The 25,960-nt window shown below is 34.3% G+C and overlaps 1 protein-coding gene across 1 annotated transcript in view; it reads left to right on the top strand.

The window, feature by feature from the left end:
- LRRIQ1 (leucine rich repeats and IQ motif containing 1) overlaps nt 1-25,960 on the top strand; it is a 184,738-nt gene that overhangs the window by 73,797 nt on the left and 84,981 nt on the right. The window contains exons 14-17 of the mRNA XM_007165929.3: nt 12,325-12,501; nt 14,449-14,898; nt 17,596-17,806; nt 23,956-24,075. Of these exons, the coding sequence (XP_007165991.3) occupies nt 12,325-12,501; nt 14,449-14,898; nt 17,596-17,806; nt 23,956-24,075 (958 nt within the window). The remainder of the gene's footprint in view (nt 1-12,324; nt 12,502-14,448; nt 14,899-17,595; nt 17,807-23,955; nt 24,076-25,960) is intronic.

Here is a 25,960-nt window from a genome sequence, read left to right as displayed (position 1 = left end):
AATGTCAAATCATAAGGTGATCAGAAATTAAAACTACTTAAAGATTTTGTGTGCATATGTGAAAAGGCCACCTAGATATGTTTGTAGACCTCTTACCAGCTTGGTGAAGGACTCCCTTTTCTGGAATAGAAGCAGTCAAGGTCCCCATCCAGATGCACTAGCTCACATTCTAGGGCTGTGCTTCTCTTACATTGAGATTTAAAGCACTAATCCCCCAAGTTTTGGGTCCTCATTTCTAGGAACCAGATCTTAGAGTGAAATTTCCCATACAAAAAGAAGAGTGTAATCATGTCTGAAAGACTGCTTAGCAGGTGATATTATTTATAATGAAAATGTCTGATGGGTTGTTTCTAGAGAGATATTTTCCCAAGTAATTCTATAGAACAAGTTATATAGTTGGCATACAGTGACAAATAAAAATAGCAGCTGTGCCCATTATTCAGAGCAAGTTCTCTGGGGGGCAATGGTTTTTCTATTAGGTGTTGGGCAAATAGGACATGAATTCTCTTGCTGATCTGGTATCAGTTACCATCCGAACAGCTCCCATGTTGCAAGTTGCAACAACTAGAAACAAACCTATGTCCTGAGTAACCTTTTAATTTATTTATTTTTCATTATTTTGTTTGTAGAAAGCATAAGCACTATTTTATTGAATAAAATGTGCTTCTTGTAAAATCTATTGATATAACACTGTAATACGTATATAAAGATAAACATTCACATTTTATTATACTTACTAAGTATATATACTTTATAGTTTTAAAGAAAATATTTAATTAGAAATAATCAATATGGAAAGAGAATAGGTAGTATTTATATATACAATTATTTAGCTATTACAATTTCTATGTTTAAGTTAACTTTTATGGACTAGACTAATAGCAACTTGAAAATGTTACCTATCAAATTTCACTTAGATCAGTTGCTCTAATACAGCTTTCATAATTTTAAGAAGAAATTCATTTATCTAAAGAGGTTAAAATCTAGTAATCTATAAAATATGGATTTGTTAATGAAAGGATCAACTCAAACTTTAACCAGTATGTTCCAATGAACTTTACATAACCCCTTGATACCAACGAAGGGATTAGTTATAGATTTTCCCAATTGGCTTCTTACTTTCATGTCTAGCCAGTGATAACATGAACAAAACTGATGTACTAAAAGAAATCTCTTTTTAAAACTTAATCCACAGACTCAGTTTGGAATTTCCTTTGGGAATGTGCTTCATTCATTAATGATTAATAGAGCTTCTTAAGTGACAGAATATTCACCAGGAAGTTTTCACTAAATGAAATATTGATTCAGCCCTTGACTAGGAGGAGCCCAGCTGGAAAAACTAAGGCTGAGATCTCACAGTGTCCTTATACTTCATTTTGAACATGAATCAACTTGTTACAGCACTTTCTAATATATTTATCATAGGCTCTTTATAAGGCTGCATTTGAATTTAAGGCCAATTCATGCACTACTAACTTATACAAATCTGACTATTGTTCCTTAAAAAAAAGATTTAAGAAAAAAATGTATAAATAAAACACGAACTCCAATCTGAATATTTATTATGTGATTCACAAATTTGAAGACACTGTCATATTCTTGAAGATCCAAGCAAACTAAATTTTTACATCCAAAGAAGTTCAAAATATTGTGACTAAAATAAACTGGGAACTTTTAATGTAAAGGTGATGAGTGTAATATCAAAATATTCCACATGTAAAAATTCAAGCACTGTTGACCCACATTCTCTAGAATTATTGTGTGTAGCTAAAATATTATACTTGATGATATCTATATCAATAACCATGTCCAAAATATAGCATTTGATGATAAAACTATCATTTTGCTGATCCGTGTCAATTAACATCTCAACAGCTTCCACATGATGCCAGTTGCAACACCTAGAAAGAACTCTAATGTCCTGTATTACCTTTGAAATTATTTTTCATTACTTTGGTTGTCTGGAGCATAAGCATTTTTTTATTAGGTAAAATGTTTGTGGTAAAATATTGATCTGTTCCTTAATCTGATAAAGCAAATTCTTATATTTTTGCCTCTTGGATTATATTAGATTATTTGGTTAAAATGGCTCTTTATTCCAACCATCAATTATTTCTGAGTAGAAAGCTGATTTCTTTATTTATTTGGTATGTACTCTCTAATTTTAGAGTTACAGGGATAGTTTTCTTTAAAAAGTTCACAGCATTTATATAAAACCAATGGCAATGTTAATCAGTGACATATCATTGGAATGTAACTGCCCAGGACCACAGTATCCCTTATTTTAGCAAATTCTTCTGATATCATTGATATATAGACTATGGTATAAGTTTCCATGCAAGCCTTTTTTTTAATTTAGGACAATTTGCAAATGATTTGAATTTCAGAGTTTCTTTAAGAGTTATTTTTGTTTCTTTTTTTTTTTTTTTACTTTAAACCCTATCATCTCTGATTTTAGCATAACGTGCTGAGGTCTATTTTCTTCCCAGTGTAGTAGTTTTACTCTTTAAGGTGCACAAGAAAGACTATGTTTTAAAAATACAGATTCCCCTGAACCTGCCAGTAGAGGTCTATGTGTAGCTGAAGACTCTGCATTTTAAAAAGCACCCCAAGTACCACTGATACAGTAGTTCAAGGACAATCTTTTCAGAAACACTACCCTTCAGGGCTGGAGGCACACATAGGGATCTAGCTTGAATTCTCATCTCAATGAATTTCGAGAGTGACTAACACAAAGGATAGATGTGTTGGACCCTGAGGTTCTTATGTTAGCAACATGAGCATTGCCTTCCTTTTGCTGACACCTCCTCATTTAGCCAAACTGAGACCTGAAAGATGACCACTCAAGAGTGTCTCATAGGTGTTACTGCATCTGCAGTACCACTGTGGGTCCACCATCCTGGTAAAAAGTTTTGTACACACAAAAGCTTGCTGAAATGGTTATACACTAGAAGAAAAGAAAATCAGCATTACCTAACTGCTAAGAAATCAAACTTATAATAAGGTAATATGCTTTATTAATTTTCCTTATAAGACATACCTTTTTCAAAGATTAGAGCCTGTCACTGGCACACGTCATTCCTTCTGCTAGTCAGGTCCACTCTGGAGACCAAGGTACCAGGTAGAAATTCGCTTGGTACACAAAGAATTAGAACTGTTGGCTATTCTCAAGAACTATTTCCATCAAGTTATTAAAGTCTTTTATTTGATCTTCTATAATTTAGGAAATTTACTTTGAAGAAACAGGACCAGTAATAGAATTAGAGCATCTTTTTTAAGCTGGATGAACACCAATGCAGTCTTAACTTTCAATACCCTTTATTATTGCATCTCAAAAATCATTATTTCATACCTGGCATTTTATAATTATAACTAAATAAGTTATTTTGACATTACTTTGACATTACAGTCATATCTTGAAGAAACCTTGACACTGGGTATTTTGATAAAGATTTAGAATACAGTGTAGCTTCCTTAGTACTGTCATAAATTATTTGGTAGGGTGGAATATTTCCTTGCTTTGATGAGAGCCTCAGTTAAAGATTTCATGTTATATTTAATATTGTACCTCTGAGGTGAACAACTCTGATTACCTCATCACCTGTGATGAATAGATATTATCTTAATATAACATCCTGCTTTTAAACCATATCTTAAAATGAATCTAAGCAGAAACACAATATATGCCATTTATTTAACGCTTTGTGGTAAACATGGTAGGTAGTTTTTGATTTGGCAAGCATTTCTAGCTTCAAACCTCCTAAAAAGTTCAAAATATGTGGGCTCAAATTTTCGTAATAGCTTTAACTCTTTATTAGCAAACCATTAAGCTTTTGTCTGCTTCTTAACATTGTAAAACATCTGATAATTACCCTGAAGAACCAAATCTAATCCTTTCTCTCTTTCCTTATTAAATATCTGTAAGAAAAAAAAAAAAGCATCATTTCTGGAGTGGTGGAAGGGTGTAGAGAGCTAGTCAACTGTGTCCTCAGTAAATGAAAAACTGTGGTATTCCTCTATTTTGTTTCATCGAAAGAGATGTATTTGTACCTCTCTGATGATTATTTTATTTAATACCAAGGCTACCAAGATCATAACTCTACACAGGGATGCATTATGATCTTGGTTGGCCCTATGCATTTTTGCCTTAATGGACCACTTCCTCCATTAAAAAATAATTAAAATTATATTTTACAACTGTGTTTGCATAAATAGATATACCAACCCTGACTTTACAGTCTAGGTAAAAGGAATAACTGTTGTTAGGGCTTTGCCTTCTTAACTCTTAGTATTTTAGTAATCTTACCCTCCCATCCTTCATTTAGTGTTTAGGAACTGTTTGTTTTTTAATTAATGAATTCTGTTTTTTAGAGCAATTTTAGGTTAACAGCAAAATTGGGCAGAAAGTACAGAGAATTCCCACATACCCCCGGTCCCCACACATGTACAGCCCCCCTCACTGTAAATACCCACACCAAAGCAGTACACTTTTAACAATCAGTGAACCTACATTGACACATCAGTATCACCCAAATTCCATAGTTTTATATAGGAGTTCACTCTTGGTGTTCTACATTCTATGGGTTTTGAAAAATGTGCAATGACATGCATCCACCGTGTGGTATTATATGGAATCGTTTTACTGCCCTAAAAATCCTCTGTGCTTTTCCTTTTTATCCCTCCCTCTACTTTAACCCCTAGCAACCATTAATCTTTTTGTCTCCATAGTTTTGCTTTTTTTCCAGAATGTAACACAGTTGGAATCATACAACATACAGCCTTTTCTGATTGGCTTTTTCCAATTAGTAATATGCATTTAAGTTTCCTCTATGTTTGTTCATGTCTGGATAGCTCATTTCTTTTTAATGCTAAATAATATTGCATTGTATGGATGTATCACAGTTTATTTATCAATTACCTACTGAAGGACATCTTGGTTGCTTTCAAGTTCTGGCTGATACAAATAAAACGGCTATAAATATGTGTGGGTAGGTTTTTGTGTGGACATACATTTTCAGTTCATTTGGGTAAATACCAAGGAACCTGATTGCTAGATCAGATGATAAAAATATGTTTCGTTTTGTAAGAAACCACCAAACTATCTTCCACAGTGTCTCTACCATTTTTCATTACCACCAACACTTAATGAGTATTCCTATTTCTCCACATCGTTATCAGTGTTTTGGATTGTGGACATTTTAATAGGTATGTAGTAGTATCTCATTGTTGTTATAATTTGCAATTCATTAATTAATGCTTATTTGTCATATTTATATCTCTTTTGGTGAGATGTCTTTTAAGGAGTTTGGCTCATTTTTTAACCAAGACATTCATTTTCTTATCATTGAGTTTTAAGCGTTCTTTGCATATTTTGGATAACAGTCATTTATCAGATATGTCTTTTGCAAACACTTTCTCCCAGTGTATGATTTTTCATCTCATTTACTTGACAATGTCCCTAGGAGCAGGAATTTTTAATTTTAATGAACTTCAACCCATTAATAATTTAGATGTGTATTTTGTATTGTATATAAATGTCATCACCATACCCAAGGTCATCTAGATTTTCTTCTATTTTTTCTTCTAGGAGTTTTGGGGTTTCACATTTTGCTTTTAGATCTGTGATCCTTTTTGAGTTAATTTTTGTGAAAGATGAGAGGTCTGTGTCTGTATGTCTAGATTCCTTTTTGTTTTTTTGTTTTACATGGCGATGTTCAGTTGTTCTAGCACCAGTAGTTGAAAAGACTTATCTTTTCTCCATTGTATTACTTTTGCTCATTTGTCAAAGATCAGTTTACTGTATTATGTGGGTCTATTTCTGGGTTCTCTCTTCTGTTCTGTTGATCTATTTGACTATTCTTTTGCCATTACCACATTATCCTGATTACTGTAGCTTCATAGATAATCTTGAAGTCAACTAGTGTCAGTCTTCCAACTTTTTTCTTCTCTTTCAAAATTAAGTTGGCTATATGCTTGTTTTGCCTCTTCATATAAACTTTAGAATCAATTCTTGATATCCACAAAATATCTTGCTGGTATTTTAGTTGGAATTGTGTTATATCTATAGATCAATTAGGGGAAAACGGACTTCTTGACAGTATTGAATCTTCTTATCCACAAAGATTTTTTTCATGTGACATCTTTCCATTTATTTAGTCTTTGGTATCTTTTGTCACTGATTTGTAGTTTTCCTCATAGGAATTGTTAGTTTTTTAGTAAGAAGTTTTACTCATTCAAGAAGTTTATTTTGCCCCTGTGATCATCAATAGCCTTGTGAAAAGAAGCCCACACACTCTTCTTGTGAAAGGCTTGGGAAGTACTTTGAGGTGGCTGGGCTTGGTGGACCACTCTTGCTTTCTGATCTGGTTTTTCATATCATTGGCCTTTTAAATTGATAACGACTTTTGCTCATATCTGGGAGATTCTTATTATAATCCTTACTAAGATTCAAGGAGAAATGTCATAAATGTAGATATTCCAGATCATGTAATATGGGGTAATCACCACCCCTTTTGTTTTGGTTTAACCCTTGACTCACTGTATTTCACTGAGAAACAATCAGAATTCACACTTTTTCTGAAATAAACAGCAACTTTCGATTGAATTATTTTAATTATCTTGTTTTTAAAAGAGTGTGTCTGGGCTTCCCTGGTGGCGCAATGGTTAAGAATCTGCCTGGCAATGCAGGGGACACAGCTTCAAGCCCTGGTCAAGGAAGATCCCACATGCTGTGGAGCAACTAAGCCCATGAGCCACAACTATTGAGTCTGTGCTCTAGAGCCCATGAGCCACAACTACTGAAGCCCACACACCTAGACCCCGTGCTTCACAACAAGAGAAGCCACCACAATGAGAAGCCCACCCACCACAATAAAGAGTAACCACTGCTCCCCACAACTAGAGAAAGCCCACGTGCAGCAAAAAAGACCCAACTCAGTTAAAAATTTAAAGAAAGTAAAAGAGTGTGTCTGATACTATTCTTCTCATAATGCAGTCTTTTATCTATTCCCAGCCCAAGTTTCCAACTGCTTGAATTTACCATTTGTGTTTTACAAGAAAATGGTTAGAAAAAAACCACATTCACAGAAAGATAGACAAGATGAAAAGGTAGAGGGCTATGTACCAGATGAAGGCACAAGATAAAACCCCAGAAAAACAACTAAATGAAGTGGAGATAGGCAACCTTCCAGAAAAATAATTCAGAATAATGATAGTGAAGATGATCCAGGACCTCGGAAAAAGAATGGAGGCAAAGATCGAGAAGATGCAAGAAATGTTTAACAAAGACCTAGAAGAATTAAAGAACAAACAAACAGAGAAGAACAATACACTAACTGAAATGAAAACTACACTAGAAGGAATCAATAGCAGAATAACAGAGGGAAAAGAACGGATAAGTGACCTGGAAGACAGAATGGTGGAATTCATGGCTGCGGAACAGAATAAAGAAAAAAGAATGAAAAGAAATGAAGACAGCCTAAGAGACCTCTGGGACAACATTAAACGCAACAACATTCGCATTATAGGGGTCCCAGAAGGAAAAGAGAGAGAGAAAGGAAATATAAAGAAAAGGAAATATAAAGAAAAGGAAAAATAAAGAAAATATTTGAAGAGATTATAGTTGAAAACTTCCCTAACATGGGAAAGGAAATAGCCACCCAAGTCTGGGAAGCGCAGCGAGTCCCATACAGGATAAACCCAAGGAGAAACACGCCAAGACACACAGTAATCAAATTGGTAAAAATTAAAGACAAAGAAAAATTATTGAAAGCAGCAAGGGAAAAATGACAAATAACATACAAGGGAACTCCCATAAGGTTAACAGCAGATTTCTCAGCAGAAACTCTACAAGCCAGAAGTGAGTGGCATGATATATTTAAAGTGGTGACAGGGAAGAACCTACAACCAATATAACTCTGCCCGGCAAGGATCTCATTCAGATTCAATGGAGAAATCAAAAGCTTTACAGACAAGCAAAAGCTAAGAGAATTCAGTGCCACCAAACCTGGTCTACAACAAATGCTAAAGGAAATCCTCTAAGTGGGAAACACAAGAGAAGAAAAGGACCTACAAAAACAAACCCAAAAAAATTAAGAAAATGGTCATAGGAACATACATATCGATCATTACCTTAAATGTGAATGGATTAAATGCTCCAACCAAAAGATACAGGCTCGCTGAATGAGTATAAAAACAAGACCCATATATGTGCTGTCTACAAGAGACCACTTCAGACCTAGGGACACATACAGACTGAAAGTGAGGGGATGGAAAAAGATATTCCATGCAAATGGAAATCAAAAGAAAGCTGGAGTAGCAATACTCATATCAGATAAAATAGATGTTAAAATAAAGAATGTTACAAGAGAAAAGGACACTACATAATGATCAAAGGATCAATCCAAGAAGAAGCTATAACAATTATAAATATATATGCGCCCAACATAGGAGCACCTCAATACATAAGGCAACAGCTAGCAGCTATAAAAGAGGAAATCGACAGTAACACAATAACAGTGGGGGACTTTAACACCTCACACCAATGGGCAGATCATCCAAACAGAAGATTAATAAGGAAACACAAGCTTTAAATGGCACAATAGACCAGATAGATTTAATTGATACTTATAGGACATTCCATCCAAAACCAGCAAATTACACTTTCCTCTCAAGTGTGCATGGAACATTCTCCAGAATTGATCACATCTTGGGTCACAAATCCAGCCTTAGTAAATTTAAGAAAATCGAAATCATATCAAGCATCTTTTTTGATGACAATGCAATGAGATTAGAAATCACTTACAGGGGAAAAAACGTAAAAACACAAACACATGGAGGCTAAACAATACATTACTAAATAACCAAGAGATCACTGAAGAAATCAAAGTGGAAAACAAAAAATACCTAGAAAAAATTACAATGAAAATATGATGATCCAAAACCTATGGGATGCAGCAAAAGCAGTTCTAAGAGGGAAGTTTATAGCAATACAATCCTACCTCAAGAAACAACAAACCTCTCAAATAAACAATCTAACCTTACACCTAAAAGAACAAACAAAACCCAAAGTTAGTAGAAGGAAAGAAATCATAAAGATCAGAGCAGAAATAAGTGAAATAGAAACAAAGAAAATAATAGCAAAGATCAATGAAACTAAAAGCTGGTTCTTCGAGAAGATAAACAAAATTGATAAACCATTAGCCAGACTCATCAAGAAAAAGAGAGAGAGGGCTCAAATCATTAAAATTAGAAATGAAAAAGGACAAATTACAACAGACACTGCAGAAATACGAAGCATCCTAAGAGACTACTACAAGCAACTCTATGCCAATAAAATGGACAATCTGGAAGAAATGGACAAATTCTTAGAAAGGTATAACCTTCCAAGACTGAAGCAGGAAGAAATAGAAAATATGAACAGACCAATCACAAGTAATGAAATTGAAACTGTGATTAAAAATCTTCCAACAAAAGTCCAGGACGAGATGGCTTCACAGGTGATTTCTATCAAACATTTAGAGAAGAGCTAACATCCATCCTTCTCAAACTCTTCCAAAAAACTGCAGAGGAAGGAACACTCCCAAACTCATTCTATGAGGCCACCATCACCCTGATACCAAAACCAGACAAAGATACTACAAAAAAAGAAAATTACAGACCAATATCACTGATGAATATAGATGCAAAAATCCTCAACAAAATATTAGAAGAGAATCCAACAACACATTAAAAGGATCATACACCATGATCAAGTGGGATTTATCCCAGGGATGCAAGGATTCTTCAGTATATGCAAACCAATCAATGTGATAAACCATATTAACAAATTGAAGAAGAAAACCATATGATCATCTCAATAGCTGCAGAAAAAGCTTCTGACAAAATTCAACACCCATTTATGATAAAAATTCTTCAGAAAGTGGGCATAGAGGGAACCTACCTCAACATAATATAGGCCATATATGACAAACCCACAGCAAACATCATTCTCAATGGTGAAAAACTGAAAGCATTTCCTCTAGGATCGGGAATAAGACAAGATGTCCACTCTCACCACTATTATTCAACATAGTTTTGGAAGTCCTAGCCACGGCAATCAGAGAAGAAAAAGAAATAAAAGGAGTACAAATTGGAAAATAAGAAGTAAAACTGTCACTGTTTGCAGATGACATGATACTATATATAGAGAATCCTAACGATGCCACCAGAAAACTACTAGAGCTAATCAATGAATTTGGTAAAGTAGCAGGATACAAAATCAATGCACAGAAATCTCTTGCATTCCTATACACTAATGATGAAAAATCTGAAAGAGAAATTAAGGAAACACTCCCATTTACCATTGCAACAAAAAGAATAAAATACCTAGGAATAAACCTACCTAGGGAGACAAAAGACCTATATATAGAAAACTATATGACACTGATGAAAGAAATTAAAGATGATACAAACAGATGGAGACATATACCATGTTCTTGGATTGGAAGAATCAACATTGTGAAAATGACTATACTACCCAAAGCAATCTACAGATTCAATGCAATCCCTATCCAATTACCAATGGCATTTTTTTCGGAACTAGAACAAAAAATCTTAAAATTGTATAGGGACACAAAAGACCCCGAATAGCCAAAGCAGTCTTGAGGGAAAAAACGGAGCTGGAGGAATCAGGCTCCCGGACTTTAGACTATACTACAAAGCTACAGTAATCAAGACAATATGGTACTGGCACAAAAATAGAAATATAGATCAATGGAACAAGATAGGAAGCCCAGAGATAAACCCATGCATGTATGGTCAACTAATCTATGACAAAGGAGGCAAGGATATACAATGGAGAAAAGACAGTCTCTTCAATAACTGGTGCTGGGAGAACTGGACAGCTACATGCAAAAGAATGAAATTAGAACACTCCCTAACACCATACACAAAAATAAACTCAAAATGGATTAGAGACCTAAATGTAAGAGTGGACACTATAAAATTCTTAGAGGAAAACTTAGGAAGAACACTCCTGACATAAATCACAGCAAGATCCTTTTTGATCCCCCTCCTAGATTAATGGAAATAAAAACAAAAATAAACAAATGGGACCTAATGAAACTTAAAAGCTTTTGCACAGCAAAGGAAACCATAAACAAGACGAAAAGACAACCTTGAGAATGGGAGAAAATATTTGCAAACGAATCAACAGACAAAGGATTAATCTCCAAAATATATAAACAGCTCATGCAGCTCAATATTAAAGAAACAAACAACCCAATCCAATAATGGGCAGAAGACCTAAATAGACATTTCTCCAGAGAAGACATACAGATGGCCAAGAAGCACATGGAAAGCTGCTCAACAGCACTAATTATTAGAGAAATGCAAATCAAAACTACAATGAGGAATCACCTCACACCAGTTCGAATGGGGATCATCAGAAAATCTACAAACAACAAATGCTGGAGACAGTGTGGAGAAAAGGGAACCCTCTTCCACTGTTGGTGGGAATGTAAATTGATACAGCCACTATGGAGAACAGTATGGAGGTTCCTTAAAAAACTAAAAATAGAATTACCATATGACCCAGCAATCCCACTACTGGGCGTATACCCAGAGAAAACCATAATTCAAAAAGACACATGCACCCCTATGTTCATTGCAGCGCTATTTACAATAGCCAGGACATGGAAGCAACCTAAATGCCCATCGACAGATGAATGGATAAAGAAGGTGTGGTACATATATACAATGGAATATTACTCAGCCATAAAAAGGAACGAAATTGGGTCATTTGTAGAGACGTGGGTGGATCTAAAGACTGTCATACAGAGTGAAGTAAGTCAGAAAGAGAAAAACAAATATCGTATATTAACGCATATATGTGGACCCTAGAAAAATGGTAGAGATGAATCGGTTTGCCAGGAAGAAATTGAGACACAGATGCAGAGAACGAACGTGTGGACACCAAGGGGGGAAAGTGGTGAGGGTGGTGGTGGTGTTGTGATGAGTTGGGAGATTGGGATTGACATATATACACTAATATGTATAAAATGGATAGCTAATAAGAACCTGCTGTTTAAAAAAATAAATAAAATAAAATTCAAAAGAAAAAAAAAGAAGAAAATGGTTAAATGTGTGTCAAGATCTCTAAAACTTTGTACATGACATGATACCATAATTTTTTAAAAATAATTTAACAGTATAATTTTCTCTATGAAATCAATAAGTTTCAGAGATATACTCTGTATTTATTTTATTTAAGTAATAGGCGTATAGTTATTTTAGATATAAACTCTCCTTTTCAAAATTATTAATTTTTTTTCCTGTTTTCAATAGGGATTCTCTACTTAAAATATTACCTGCTGTAAGAATCCTCAATGGTGAAATGCTAACCTCTTATTCAGAAAGTCACACTGAAGAGCACTATGAAGTAGAATTAGAGCGTTTCCTGGTACTTTGTCAGTCCCAGATTAGAGAATTTAACTTACTAACAGAAAAATATATTGGAGAAAGGTAAGAGTGTTATCTTCCCCTTGTCATAATTAAAAGATATAATGCAATTTATACATATGAATAAAAATTATTCTGATCAATACAATGCTACTCTTTTGGACTAGTACAGCGTGTTTTAGGGATATTGTCTCTTTAGAAAAGAACTTCTGGGCATCACTTTTTATTATTTGAAATGTATTAATATGTATTTTGAACATAATTTAGAATATAATTTAAAAACTAAAATTAGATGAAAATAAATGAAAGCATGAGGATAGCTTCAAGACAAGATGCAAACATTCATTCAGCTGTTCATTCAATTAATCAGTCATACATTTTTTCAACAATTATTGATGGGCAAGACATATAATAAGCTAAGTATTACACTTTACCCTCAATGAATTCATGATTACATTAAGAGAAAATTAGCTAAATAAATAGTTACAATGGAGCAAGGCAAGTTTTATAAAACATATGATATTTATTATGTATATTTATTATATAAGGAATCATATTACACATATATTTGTGTATTAAGGTATTATGGGAGCACAGTGTAGAAAACCAGTCAACATGTGCACACATTCAGAGGACAGAGGTCGCAAAGTCCGAAAAATACATCAAAGAAAGAGAACTTCCCATTCCCCACCCTGAATTCTGAATGCATTACTAGGAATTAATTACAATTGATCTTTTTAAAACTGTATTTCCTAATTTATACTGCTCCAAAAAGACACAAATGAAAAAGGAAAATTATTTTATATTTTACTTATGATAATTCTGCATTATAAGTGGAACAGTTATGTGCTTCCAAATGTCTAAATTTAATTACTAAATTACATATTAAATTTTTGCTATTTGTACTTTCATACATGCTCATACTATGTAAGAGTTGGTTTTTCTATTTAAATGTTTTTAAATATAGCCTATTCATATTATAAGTAAATCTCACAGCTTTAAAAATAATTCCAATTCTTATAGTTAATGTTTACTTTTAGCAAAAACTAAGTTTATTTACATTTATCTTTTTGTAAATCTAAACTGATATCTCCTTGTGTATGTATAGTAATCTACAATTTTTATGTAAAGGTGACTCTTGACACCCCTTATGTTGAAATTTAGATTTACAATTCTTTGGGAGAACTTATTTGTTATTGCAATGAAAGTTTTACTTGAGAATTGAAAATAGACTGTATTTTTTATGTTTGATCATAAATGGTGGTGAATTCAACACTTAACCATAAACAGTTGACATCCAATATTGAACTGAACCTTTGCTGCATTATTCACCAACAAAATGAATGAAATACAAAATATCAAAATACACAGGAAGAACCTAGGCTAATGTCTACATTTGTCAACATACAAGGTGTCTATCTCTATATTTTAGGAAATAATTATAACTTTCATTTTGTTTGGTATAGCTAAATCCAACAACTGTTCAAGAGAATCACAGGCATTTACATCTTAAAGTATTTGAATTCTCTTTGCAATGGATTTTTTTCCAGAGAAAAATGGGAGTAAAAGCTTTCCCATGATATAACTTATTTGTTTAAAAGTCCAATACAAATATTTTGCATGGCAAAAGTCAGTGTACAAAGTACTTTTAACTTGTTTCATAAATAACTTCTCCAAATTTAGGCAGCCATCATTTCTCATGCTAATGGCAGTAAAAGCATGGATTTTTCTCATTCATTTGTACCAAAGGTACCAAGGATAAAAATGATTCTAAAACTTCCAGACGTTTTGTCTGGATTAATGGATTGAAATTAAGTAAACAAATATTTTCACATTTTGTGAGAAATAAGATAAATTTTTATATAAACAATCAGAAATAAGTTTTTAATGAATTTTGTAGTAAAATTTAATATGTCAGGCCACACAGGGATATTTTCAAAACCTGTATAAGTGTTAATATTTGCTGATATAATTCTTATTATTAAACATTCTCATTATTTATTTGCTCAGAAATATATTCACGTTGGATGCTGCAGAAAATCTCTGCCATTATTTCAAGAAATTGATGACACTTAGCAATGAATGTCGATATGCACATGAACATGGGGATGTTAGTATCACCAAGAGAGATGAATCAGAAGCCCAGCAAAATCATTTGCCTCCTTCAAACAGTGACAGCCTACTGCAAAATAGAGTCCTTTACTCTTATGCAAATGAACATAAACTGGACTCACCAGGTATTTCTGAGAAATGGATGGACTCTGGCTCTAGTCATTCCTCACTAACCAACCCCTCCTTATGTGAAGATACTAAAGGAAGAAATCAGGAAAAAATAGTAGGCCAGAAAAGAGAAGACAGCAAGGCAAGCAATTTCCCCACCAAAAGAATACCATTCATGGAAACAGTAATGACAAGGTCTCTATTGAAGAACTGCCAGAATACTGAACATCATGAAAAAATGTAAGATTTATAGATCATTTTTCTTTTACAGTTGTATTTTATTACTTTTTATGGATAATCTTAGTCATTGTTACCAAATAATAATTTGGTAAAGGATTTCAATCACTATTATATTTCATGTTAATTCCCTTATGTTTTTATGATATGCACAAATTATTAATTACAGTGTAGATCAATTTGGTTGAAATTTGGCAGGTTCTGATTTAATTAACTAGTATTATTTAATTTAAAATGAGTAACTGTGAAATTATTTTTTCTGCCTTCTAATCTCTAAATAATTAAAATGAATTTTTAAGAAGAAATAAAATAATCCCATTATTCTTAAAATACTATAAAGACCTCTCACATGAGGGTCTTATGACATGCTTCCAGGGAAAGTCAGAAAATCCCTCCTGCACATGCCTTTTCTCAAATTCCTTGAGCTTAAAATATTCAGCATGCCAGGGTACATTGGTATATTTTGGCATAGTATTAGCCAGGGTACCCTAGACATTGCCTATTTGAATCCCGTTAGCTCTAAACACTCCAGACATTTCCTACTGAAATTTTAGATAAACAACATTTAGAACTTTTTAATTCATGATAAATAAAATAGCCAAATGATAATAATAATAAGGAAGGATGAGGAACTGAAAATATAGACAAACCAAAGACCTAAAGAATAAAAGGAAAAGAAAATGTATACCCACTTGCTGAACCTTGCCATTCAGTGTTTCAGGAAGATTCACTGTCAGTTGTGTAGGCGTTTCCTAAGCATAATTTACATGTGTTCCTATGCTAAGGGCATTTTTATCATCATTATTTTTACTAGATAAAAGATGATGATGATGATAGTAGTAATACGAGCTGTTTTTCCCAATATGGAGAGCACCTTATATTTAGGAAGCCCTAAAGTCAGCTTCTTTTCCTGCTTTCACGGCTTTCTGTGTGGTGGAAAGCAGTCCTGTTGTTAGTGTCACTGAGGAATATATCCCTCATCTACCTTTTTATTTTCTTCCTTGGGAAATTTTGATGATAGTGAGCTGAGGAATTCAAGCACTAAATGACTGGTCAGCTTTACAAGAAATTCACAGTTACAGTCAGTGAAACTTGTATGTGTCTGTAGAGACATATAAGATGCTCTCTCAGGTTAAATGTGTTTTCTTACAGACCTTTCATTCTTTACCAGTTATGCAATGCAAATATGTTTTCAGATCTTTTTCTTTATCACCCAAATACATATTATAGTGTCTTAAATTCCTTAATTCTTTTTTTATTTTTTTTAAAAAAATTTTATTTTATATTGGAGCATAGTTGATTTAAAATGTTGTGTTAGTTTCAGGTGTACAGCAAAGTGATTCAGTTATACATATATCTATTCTTTTTCAATTCTTTAACTCATTTTTGTTCAAAAGATGAAGGAATGAATTAATGGTTGAATGACCAAATGTGAATTAATTCCATAGCAAAGTTTATTAAGTTCTATTTACCCTAGGAGGAGGAAATGATTTGTTGAAACATGATGTTTTTTCTTATAAGGAGTACAAGTACTTTATCTTAAGCCAGAAAAAAATTTTATCCACTAACTTCAATTCATAGCAAAATAGATTGAAGGCTTCCACAAGCTTTAGGTAAAATGGTGATGATGACGATGACAATATTAATAACAATAGAAAATGGTTACATCATTCCTTTCTAATTTCCCACAAATATATTTCTATGAGAAAAAATATATATGGTGATGTCTGGCAGTTTATCACTTAATTCCATTTTGCCTTACACTCACTAGTATGAGGAATGAAAAAATTTCATTGGGCTTGGCAATTATAAAATTACTGAAAACTTTTTCAAGGGAGCCTGGAAAAGGTGAATATACATGAATCACTTCTCCTTCATATGCCTTTTAAAACTAAACCCAAAGATTTGAAGAACAATTAAGCCAGTAGTTAGCACTTTGACTATACCTTGTACCTTGATAATGTTTCTGCAGTAATCTATGTGGGAAAGGGAAACATATCCAATGATGAAGAATTAAATGATTAAGCAAGCTGAGAACCCACTTACAATCAATGTACATTATTATTCAAATTTTGGTAGTGTTGCTGGGCAGCTTATGGGGATGTGGGAAAAACACAGTGTTGATTGATTCAGTGCCAGAAATTGGTAAATAGATGTAGGCTGGAAAAAATGTTAGAATTTACTACTGGGCTTGTAAAAGAAAGATTTAAGTATTTGTCCATGGGCAGATAGGAAAGTGAAGCTAGCAAAGACCTGATGGGTCCTTTCTCTTAGAGAGAAGGGGGGACCCTTCTTCCTCTCAAAACTTAGTCTCTCTGCTATGAACAGGATCCCATCCTCTCTTGCCAACTGACTCCTATATTTTTCCCCCTTTTGCATCATCACTTTCCCCCCCTTTCTACTGGTTCAGCATCCTCACTATTATACAAAATCTCAGTAATATCTTCCTCCTTAAAAGAAACAAAAATCCCTAGTACTCATATCCCTCTCTAAGTTACTGGCCCATTTCTCTCCTTCAGATTTTAAGGTTTCCGTATTATTTTTACTTCTATGACTATAGTTAAATAAAAGAACGGGTCTTATTTTTAAATAATACTTTATATAGTCTATGTTTACAAATAAATATAGTTTATGAGGACCTCTTAACTACAACTGTATATTTATGGGTACTAAAAATATTTTTTTTTCTCCTCTTAATAGTATGGCAGCTATGGTAATTCAGGCATGCTGGCGTGGTTACACTGTGCGCAGACAGATTAATTTCTCTATAAAGCTACATCCTGCTGCAATAAGACCCCTGACATCCCAGTCAAATTCCTGCATTGAAAACCAAATTATTTTAAAGAAAGAAGAAATAAAAAATACTGTGAACATCCAAGAACAGAGGGAGAAGGCTGCTATTCTTATTCAGGTTACTTTTAATCTTTGGGTGAAATAATTAATCATGAGAGATGTATTAGTTATCTTTCACTGGGTTATTCTGTATAACAGGCAATCCCTGAATCTTAGCCATTTACAAGTACATGGATTTATTTCTTATACACGTGACATGTAGGCTGCCGGTTAGCCGCAGGTTGGCTTTGCTTCTGCTGAGTATCTAGGCTTAAGGAGTAGTCAATAATTTGTAAATACTGTTCTTATGACTGAGGGTCAAGCTGAACCACACAATCATATTAAAACTTCTGCTCAGATGTGGCATTTGCCACATATGCTAACATTTGTTTAGTCAAAGCAGGTCTCTCTTGGCCTAATGTATAGCTATTTCTAGAAGCATATTTTAAAATCTACTAAAATAATTGTTAAAGTCCTTCAAATATCCATTTAACATAAAAATTCAGAACCTCACCAAGATCAGATTTCAAAATGAAGTTCAATCTGATCACATTTATCCTTTTATTTATTCACTCATCAAATAATTTTTAGAACGTACTGTTTGTCAAGCACTATTTTAGGTTCAGGAAATTTAACTAGGAACAAAGCATGCAAGATCTCTTCCCTCCTGGAGTTTATGTCCTGGTGGGATAAATAAATACATAAAATAAAGTCTGGAAATTCATGGTACTACACCTGAATTGAATGATAGTAACAAAAAAAAAATGTAGTGTTTCCCTTTATTCATTCATTTAGTAACTATTACTTGGCACAAAAATTTTACTAGCTTACATTCTGATGGGATGTGCAGATAAATAAGGTAAGTATGTTAGATTGTGATAAGTACTAAGGGGAAAAATAAATCAGGAAAAGTGGGATAGGAGTATCTAAGGAAAATTAATCATTTTAGACAGGATGGATGTGGAAGACCAGGAAAGGTGACATTGCAGCAGGAGATAAGCCATTGGGTATCTCGGGGAAGAATATTCCAGGCGGAGGAATATCAGATTCAAAGGCACTGATTTAGGAGCATACCCACAGTGTTTATAGAGCAGTAAGAAACAGTGTGACTGAAGAGGGGTGAAGGGGAGAAGAGGAGGTCTTATAAATCCTAAATCATTGTAAAGACTTTGGCTTTTACTCTGAATGACATGGGAAGATATTACAGGAATCTGAGCAAAGGAGTCACATGACCAAGTTTCCTTTATGTTGTGATTGTACTATAGGAAGGCAATAGTAGAAGCAGCAAAATCGGGAGGCTATTGCAGTAATCCAAAGTGTAGATTGTGGTAGCATGGACCAGAGTATTGCGGAAGAAGTGGTAAGAAAATCACATTCCCGAATACATGTTGATTTATCTTGAGGGTATACGTATATACTTTGAAGGTAGGCCTGATGATATTAGTACATGGGGATGTGGTCTTTGAAAGACAGAGAGGAGTCAGGGATGCCTATAAGGTATTGGCATAAGCAACTGGAAAAATAGCCTTAAAATTAAGTTTCTGGGTTTTGTTATTAAAGCCATAGTTTTTCAAGAGAATTATCTTTGCTATGGTTCTAATGAATATATTTAGTATTTCAGTTGACTTAATTTGTCTGGACTGTATTCCTAAGGGCAACGCATAGACAAAGCTGTTACTGATGCCTGAATGGGTTGGGAGTGGAGGGAGGGCAATGGATTCAAGGAAACTCTGAGGAAAAGAAAGGAACCTCAGTTACTGTCTCAAAATACTGTTCTGCTGCATGAGGAATGAAAATGTCATGCAGTCCAAACTTCCTCCTGTCATGAGTGGATGAGCAATACATTTTTCAGCATTGATGGTAAATAGATATTAAACTTTTGCTTCATTCTTTTCAATAAAGAGAAGTTCATTACTTTATGAAATAGTCTAGTTCAGTGACATATATCTGTTGAATGTCCTTTTGTTAAGTTTGTCTCTGTAACAAATGTAAGCATAATTCAGCCTTTCTTTGCAACTTAGAACAAGTCTCTTCTGAGGTGCATCATGGTATTATACTTAAAATCATTGAATTCAACTCAACTTCATTTTCTCTTCTCCTGAGTACAATCTAGTTTCTTAAACTATTCATCTTAAAAATATGACTTCTAGACTGTCTAACCATCCTGGAGAGCAGAGCATGATATGGTAGAAAGAGCCCAGGCTTTAGAAGGAGCAAAATGAAGATTTCATGAAGGATGTGGTGGAGACTGCGCTCTGCTCACCAAAACCCACATTCTCCTCTTCTTCCTAGCATACTGCCAGCCTAGATATTCCAGCTTTCCTTGCACTTTTTAGTATGGCCCTTTTTTCTGAGTAAATGAAAAATATGTGCACCACTTCATGTCTGGCCCATAAAATCTCCCACAAATATTCTTTCATATTCTTTTCCCTTTCTGGTTGGCTGAAGTGAAGACAGCCTTTAGGGCATCCTTGGATGCTGTCTCTTGGGATTGCAGAGTTGCAAAGCCTGGATATCTGAATCACTTTATGTTAAACTGCTGCCAGTTGTCTTGTTTTCACTCTCAATGCTCATTATGTGATCATGAAATAAATTAGTTTTGAATTGTACATTTCTGGATATTTTTGTTATAGCGCTTAGCTTACCCTAACTAATATAAAGGATATAAGATACAGCTTGAGAAATAGATAGGGTTCAGTGTAAATATGTAAGAGAATGGAATCCCAGGTAAAAAAGATAGTAGGAGTAAAAGAACATAGGATTTCATATTACTGGAATAATAAGTTATAGTGCAGCTAGACTACTGTAAGGACTAGAATATTAAGAGAATATAGGAGAAACATGGGCAGAGATGTGTGAACAATTTTAGCAAGAAACAAGTGTATGGTATGGGTATGTTCTGGGATTGGGAGTTGATGGTAGTTAGAGGAGAAAAAGATGTCAGGTATGTCTAATATAGATAGGATTCTGACCAGGGAATTGATTTGAATGTGTGAGAAAGAGGAATTAATCGTAGATGGATGGCTGGGAGAAAAACTGAAACCTTGACATGAATAAATAAGTTAGAAGAAGAATCTGAACATTACTTATTACACATTTATATTACCTTTATTTCCCATAAACTGAACAGAGGTGGCTGGGACTTTAATTCCTGACCCTACACAGATTCATGAGGGAGGTATCTATACATGTCACACCAGAAAAATATACACTGTGTATTACAGTTTAGAGCTTTGCAGAAGTCGTATCCCTGATAAGTTAGGCTGGATCCATTGTGAGCCATGATGAGTCAGTCCTTTTGCTCTTGTCATTGAAGGTCTGTATTAAAGAATTCCCTTTATACTCTCTTTTCCCTAGGTCTGCACCTAATCTTGATATCTTATAATTACACTGGTGTAAGAAAAAAGGGGGGGTGGTGGTGGAGGAGGGATAACTGAGGAAGAGAAGATGACCTAACAAAAAAGAATCAAGGGAAGGAAAGCATGTTTCCCTAATGCTTAGAACCTTGTTAGGACAGGGTTGGGGAAGAAAGGATATGAAGGGTACCTCTCTAGCAGGAAGAAGTCACAGGCCCATTTGCCATGTTAGAGAGAAAGCATTTTGAAAGGTAGCAAGGAATGAAGGGAGCATAAATACTGGATAAAGGAATCAAAAAAGAGAGGAGTTTAAAAAACAAAATTCCAAAATGAAGGGTGCTATTGACTGAAAGTTTACGTTCTCCACAACATTCATATGTTGAAACTTAATCCCCAATGTGATGATATTTGGAGGTGGGGCCTTTTGGAGGTGAATATGTCATGATGGTGGAGCCCCCATGAATGGGATTAGTGCCCTTATAGAAGAGACCCCTGAGAGCTCTCTAGTTCCTTCTACCATGTGAGTACACAGTGAGAAGACAGCCATCTATGAACCAGGAACCTTGCTCTCACCAGACAATAAATCTGTCAATGACTTGGTCTTAGACTCCTTAGCCTGCTACAGAACTGGGAGAAATAAACGTTTGTTGTTTAAGCCACCAAGTCTATGGTATTTTTGTTATTGCAGCCCAAATAAACTAAGACAAAAGGGGGAAAAGAAAAATAGTTTGTTTTCCTCTAAGGTAGCTAGCTTGCATATGCCACTCACCCACAGTACATGACATACCCAGGACTATAATAACAACGCAGCTACATGAGACTAATTAAGCGGGCAAAGAGCTTTATTATGGTACTCTTTGATGGTAGTCTTCATAATGGGTAAGTTAAAAAGAGGAAGGCCACTTTCTCAGGCAATACTTTTAATCATGTTCCTCATCACACAAAGATGTCCTCTCTTCTGTTTCTACCATTTAATACTGTTCAAGTTCTTGATTCATATTGACATCCTTTCTCCTCAGAAAGAGTTTTGAACTCTCTTGAGAAGTTATTTATTCATAGCGAGTTACAAAATAATGGAATACTATTTCTATACTGAAATTCATTTTTAGAGACAAAAATGGTTAAAATTTAGTTATAGTTTTTGAACTTTATGTGATGTTTAATATCACACTATTTTCTTATTTGATAAACTAAGAAGTAAATAGAATTGTTAAAAACAAGGGGACAAGGAAATTGGGAAAATAATATTTAATGTATGCCTAGTATGTGACAATCATGTGTTCATCACTGTATATAAATGTATATACATTTATCCTACTCCCTTCCCTGCCTTTGAGTCTATGCCAAAGGCAACAAGTGATGGTGACTGACTCCCTTGCTATAGTCTGTTTTTTCTCATTTGTGCAGCCGTTGTTTGTTTCCACTATGTATGTGCATGTGTGCACACACACACATACACAAACACACACACACACACGTGCCCAATTAGAAGTGGGGCATCTTATGTGATTGGTTTGGGAAACATATTTGCCTATCTCTGGTTGGTCCAGTTGGTCCTGAGTTAGAAGTAGGGACAAAAAATAGAGAAGCTAGCAGTCATTGACCAAGTCTTAACCATTCTTGGCTAATTGTTGCAGAGGTTGTGGTTTGGCTTCCTAGGCTGATTGACAGATTGCGTGTGACTTCTATTGTCATATATGTTCTGACCATTATATGTTTGTATATTTCTCTTCTCAATATATATATTTTTCAGAATAACAATACCAGTATTATTGTTTGCAGTATGGTTACTAAAACATATTTAAGGTAACTTTTGTAGTTAAATTTATCTTTTGATTGTATTTCACTAGGAATATAGTCAAATAAATCTATTTTAAAGTCACTTTAAATACCTTCTGTGTGGTTATGCCCGTAGCACAAAATATATTTTTACATTTTTGGGGGGAGTTTCTTTTACTTCATATTTATTTGTTTTACAATTTTATTAAGCATGTGCACAGTTCCAAAATCAAATCTAAGCAAGGTGTGTATTCAGAGACATCTGGCTTCTACTGTTTTCTATCTCTATAGGTAATAATTTTTAAAATTAATTTTATGCTTTATGCTTTCACTTCATAAATATTAGCAACCACATATATTTAAATATATAAGTTTATATAATGTATATTGTTTATTATATATTTTATATGGATTTTCATAGATAAATGGAGGCATGCAATACACATTTCTACCTGTGTTTTACACTTACTATATATCCTGGAGCTTACTCCCTAGCAGTGTATACAGATACTAATTTTTTTAAAACTCCAGTGTTCTTGGAGTTATAGTTAGGAAAGCTCCAAGATTCCTCCAAGATTATTGAGGAATCTGAATGTTTTTAGTTCTATTATTATGTGCTGGCTTTATTTAAAGATGAAATTAGTTAATTGTTATGGACCAGGATACTAAGTCTCTAATATGGCCATTTATATATGTTGAAGTTTTCCTAAATCAGTGTAAGTTTATTTTATACATAATCATTTGAAAGTTAGCAAAATTGGTTTTCCTCTGTATCTCTTTCTACTTAATTTAGAATGGGTCCCGGAGGAATTGTCAGATAATTGATTGGTTGACCTACATGTGCAGTTGAGGGAGTTTTAAAGATTCTTTTCTGCTTACCACAAGGAAAATCTCCTGAGATTCAGAGCTTTAGACACAAGCAGTCATTTAATTTATCTTCCAGTTTTAAATGTCACATAAAGTTCAAAAAACAGATTATTGAGCCATTAAACTAAGGTCTAAGATGTTTTATCTTCCTAATGGGATAACACAGAGAATCTGGTTTGGAGTTTGATCTATAACCTTGTATAACGTGCTTTAAATTTTTGTTTAGGCAGTTTGGAAGGGCTTTCTTTTGCGAAAGAAACTGACAACGGCTCTAGAGGCTATTAAGAATGAAGAATCTGAAGAAGAATATGAAGAAATAGATTTAGAAGATTTTACATTTGATGAAGTAAGTGCCAACTACAACATATAGATATTGGTCTCAAAATATTTTAGTATACTATTTTGGAGCTAAACCTTTTTCTAAGGTTTTCATCCTTTTAATACTGTGTTATAGATTGTTTTCAAGTTGCACTTGAAAAAGTATGCTTCTAATATTTTAACATCTTCATTTATGATACAAGCTTGTACAGTGTGTAAGTGTGGTCATGGAATATTTACAAGAATTCGTGTGTATTCTTCAACCAGATTTACACAATGTTTTATCAATTATTCTTCATTAAATATAACTCTGAGCTTATTTATGCCCTGTTCAACAAATTTTAGTAGCTCTTTGTTGCCTAGCAAAATGAGGACAGCCTCCTTAAATAGTTATTCAAGTATTCAACAATAAGACAGCAAACTCTACAGACATATTTACCACTTCCCACCTGTGGCGTCCACATGCTCTAACCACATTGAGCACCTTCTTACTGTACCTTTTACGTCTTGCTATTCTGTTTCCTCTTCTCTAGACAGTTAAACCCACATAACTACCACTCAGATTAAGGTAGAGGACATATGACTATCCCCAGAAGACTTCTCATGCCTTCATAGTATTCATACCTCCATCATCATAGATTAGTTTTGCCTATTTCTGAACTTCCAAATAAGTGGAATCATCCAATATGTGCTCTTTTTTCACATAATATTATGTCTGTGAGATATACCTATGTGGTTGAGTGTAGCTGTATATATACCATTCTTTTGAATATACTACTTTTAATCTATGATTTGAATATACCAATTTTTAAAAGTCTGTTCTACTATTGGTGGATTATTTGTTACTGAGTTATTTCTAGTGTTGCCTATTATGACTAAAGACGCTATGAACATTTTTTTTTTTAAATAAATTTATTTATTTATTTATTTTTGGCTGCGTTGGGTCTTCGTTGCTGTGCGCAGGTTTTCTCTGGTTGCGTCGAGTGGGGGCTACTCTTTGCTGTGGTGCGCAGGCTTCTCACTGCAGTGGCTTCTCGTCGCAGAGCACGGGCTCTAGGTGTGCGGGCTGCAGTAGTTGCAGCACGGAGGCTCAGGTAGTTGTGGCTCACGGGCTCTAGAGCGCAGGTTCAGTCATTGTGGTGCAAGGGCTTAGTTGCTCTGAGGCATGTGGGATTTTCCCAGACTAGGGATCGAACCCGTGTCCCCTGCATTGGCAGGCGGATTCTTAACCACTGTGCCACCAGGGAAGGCCAGCTATGAACATTCTTGTACATGGTTTTTGATGTGCATGTTCACATTTCTTTTGGGAATTGAATTTCTGAGTCATAACATTTACCTATATTTAGTAGCTAGCGCCTAACAGTATTCCAAAGTGATTGTATCAATTTACAGTCCCATCTGCAGAATATGAGAGTTTCAGAGGAGATTTATCCTCACCAACACTTTGTATTTTCATGTCTTTTTTTTTCCCAATCCAGTAGGTTTGTAGTGGAATCTAGTTGTTTTAATTTGCATTTCTCTCCTAACTAATAATGTTGAATACCTTTTCATATGCTTACTGGCCATTTGGATATCTACTTTTATGACATGATCAAGTGTTTGTGCTTTTTATTTAAATTTAATTTTATTTATTTTTTTATACAGCAGGTTCTTATTAGTCGTCAATTTTATACGTATCAGTGTATACATGTCAATCCCAATCGCCCAATTCATCACACCACCACGCCCGCCCCCCCCCCCCCCCGCCACTTTACCCCTTGGTGTCCGTACGTTTGTTCTCTGCATCTGTGTCTCAAATTATGCCCTGCAAACTGGTTCATCTGTACCATTTTTCTACGTTCCACATATATGCGTTAATATACGATACTTGTTTTTCTTTTTCTGACTTACTTCACTCTGTATGACAGTCTCTA

This window comes from Balaenoptera acutorostrata, chromosome 11, assembly GCF_949987535.1.
Source record: "Balaenoptera acutorostrata chromosome 11, mBalAcu1.1, whole genome shotgun sequence".
Classification (NCBI taxonomy): Eukaryota; Metazoa; Chordata; class Mammalia; order Artiodactyla; family Balaenopteridae; genus Balaenoptera; species Balaenoptera acutorostrata.
Note: the sequence above shows the minus strand (reverse complement) of the source record. Positions and strands in the feature narration are given on the sequence as shown.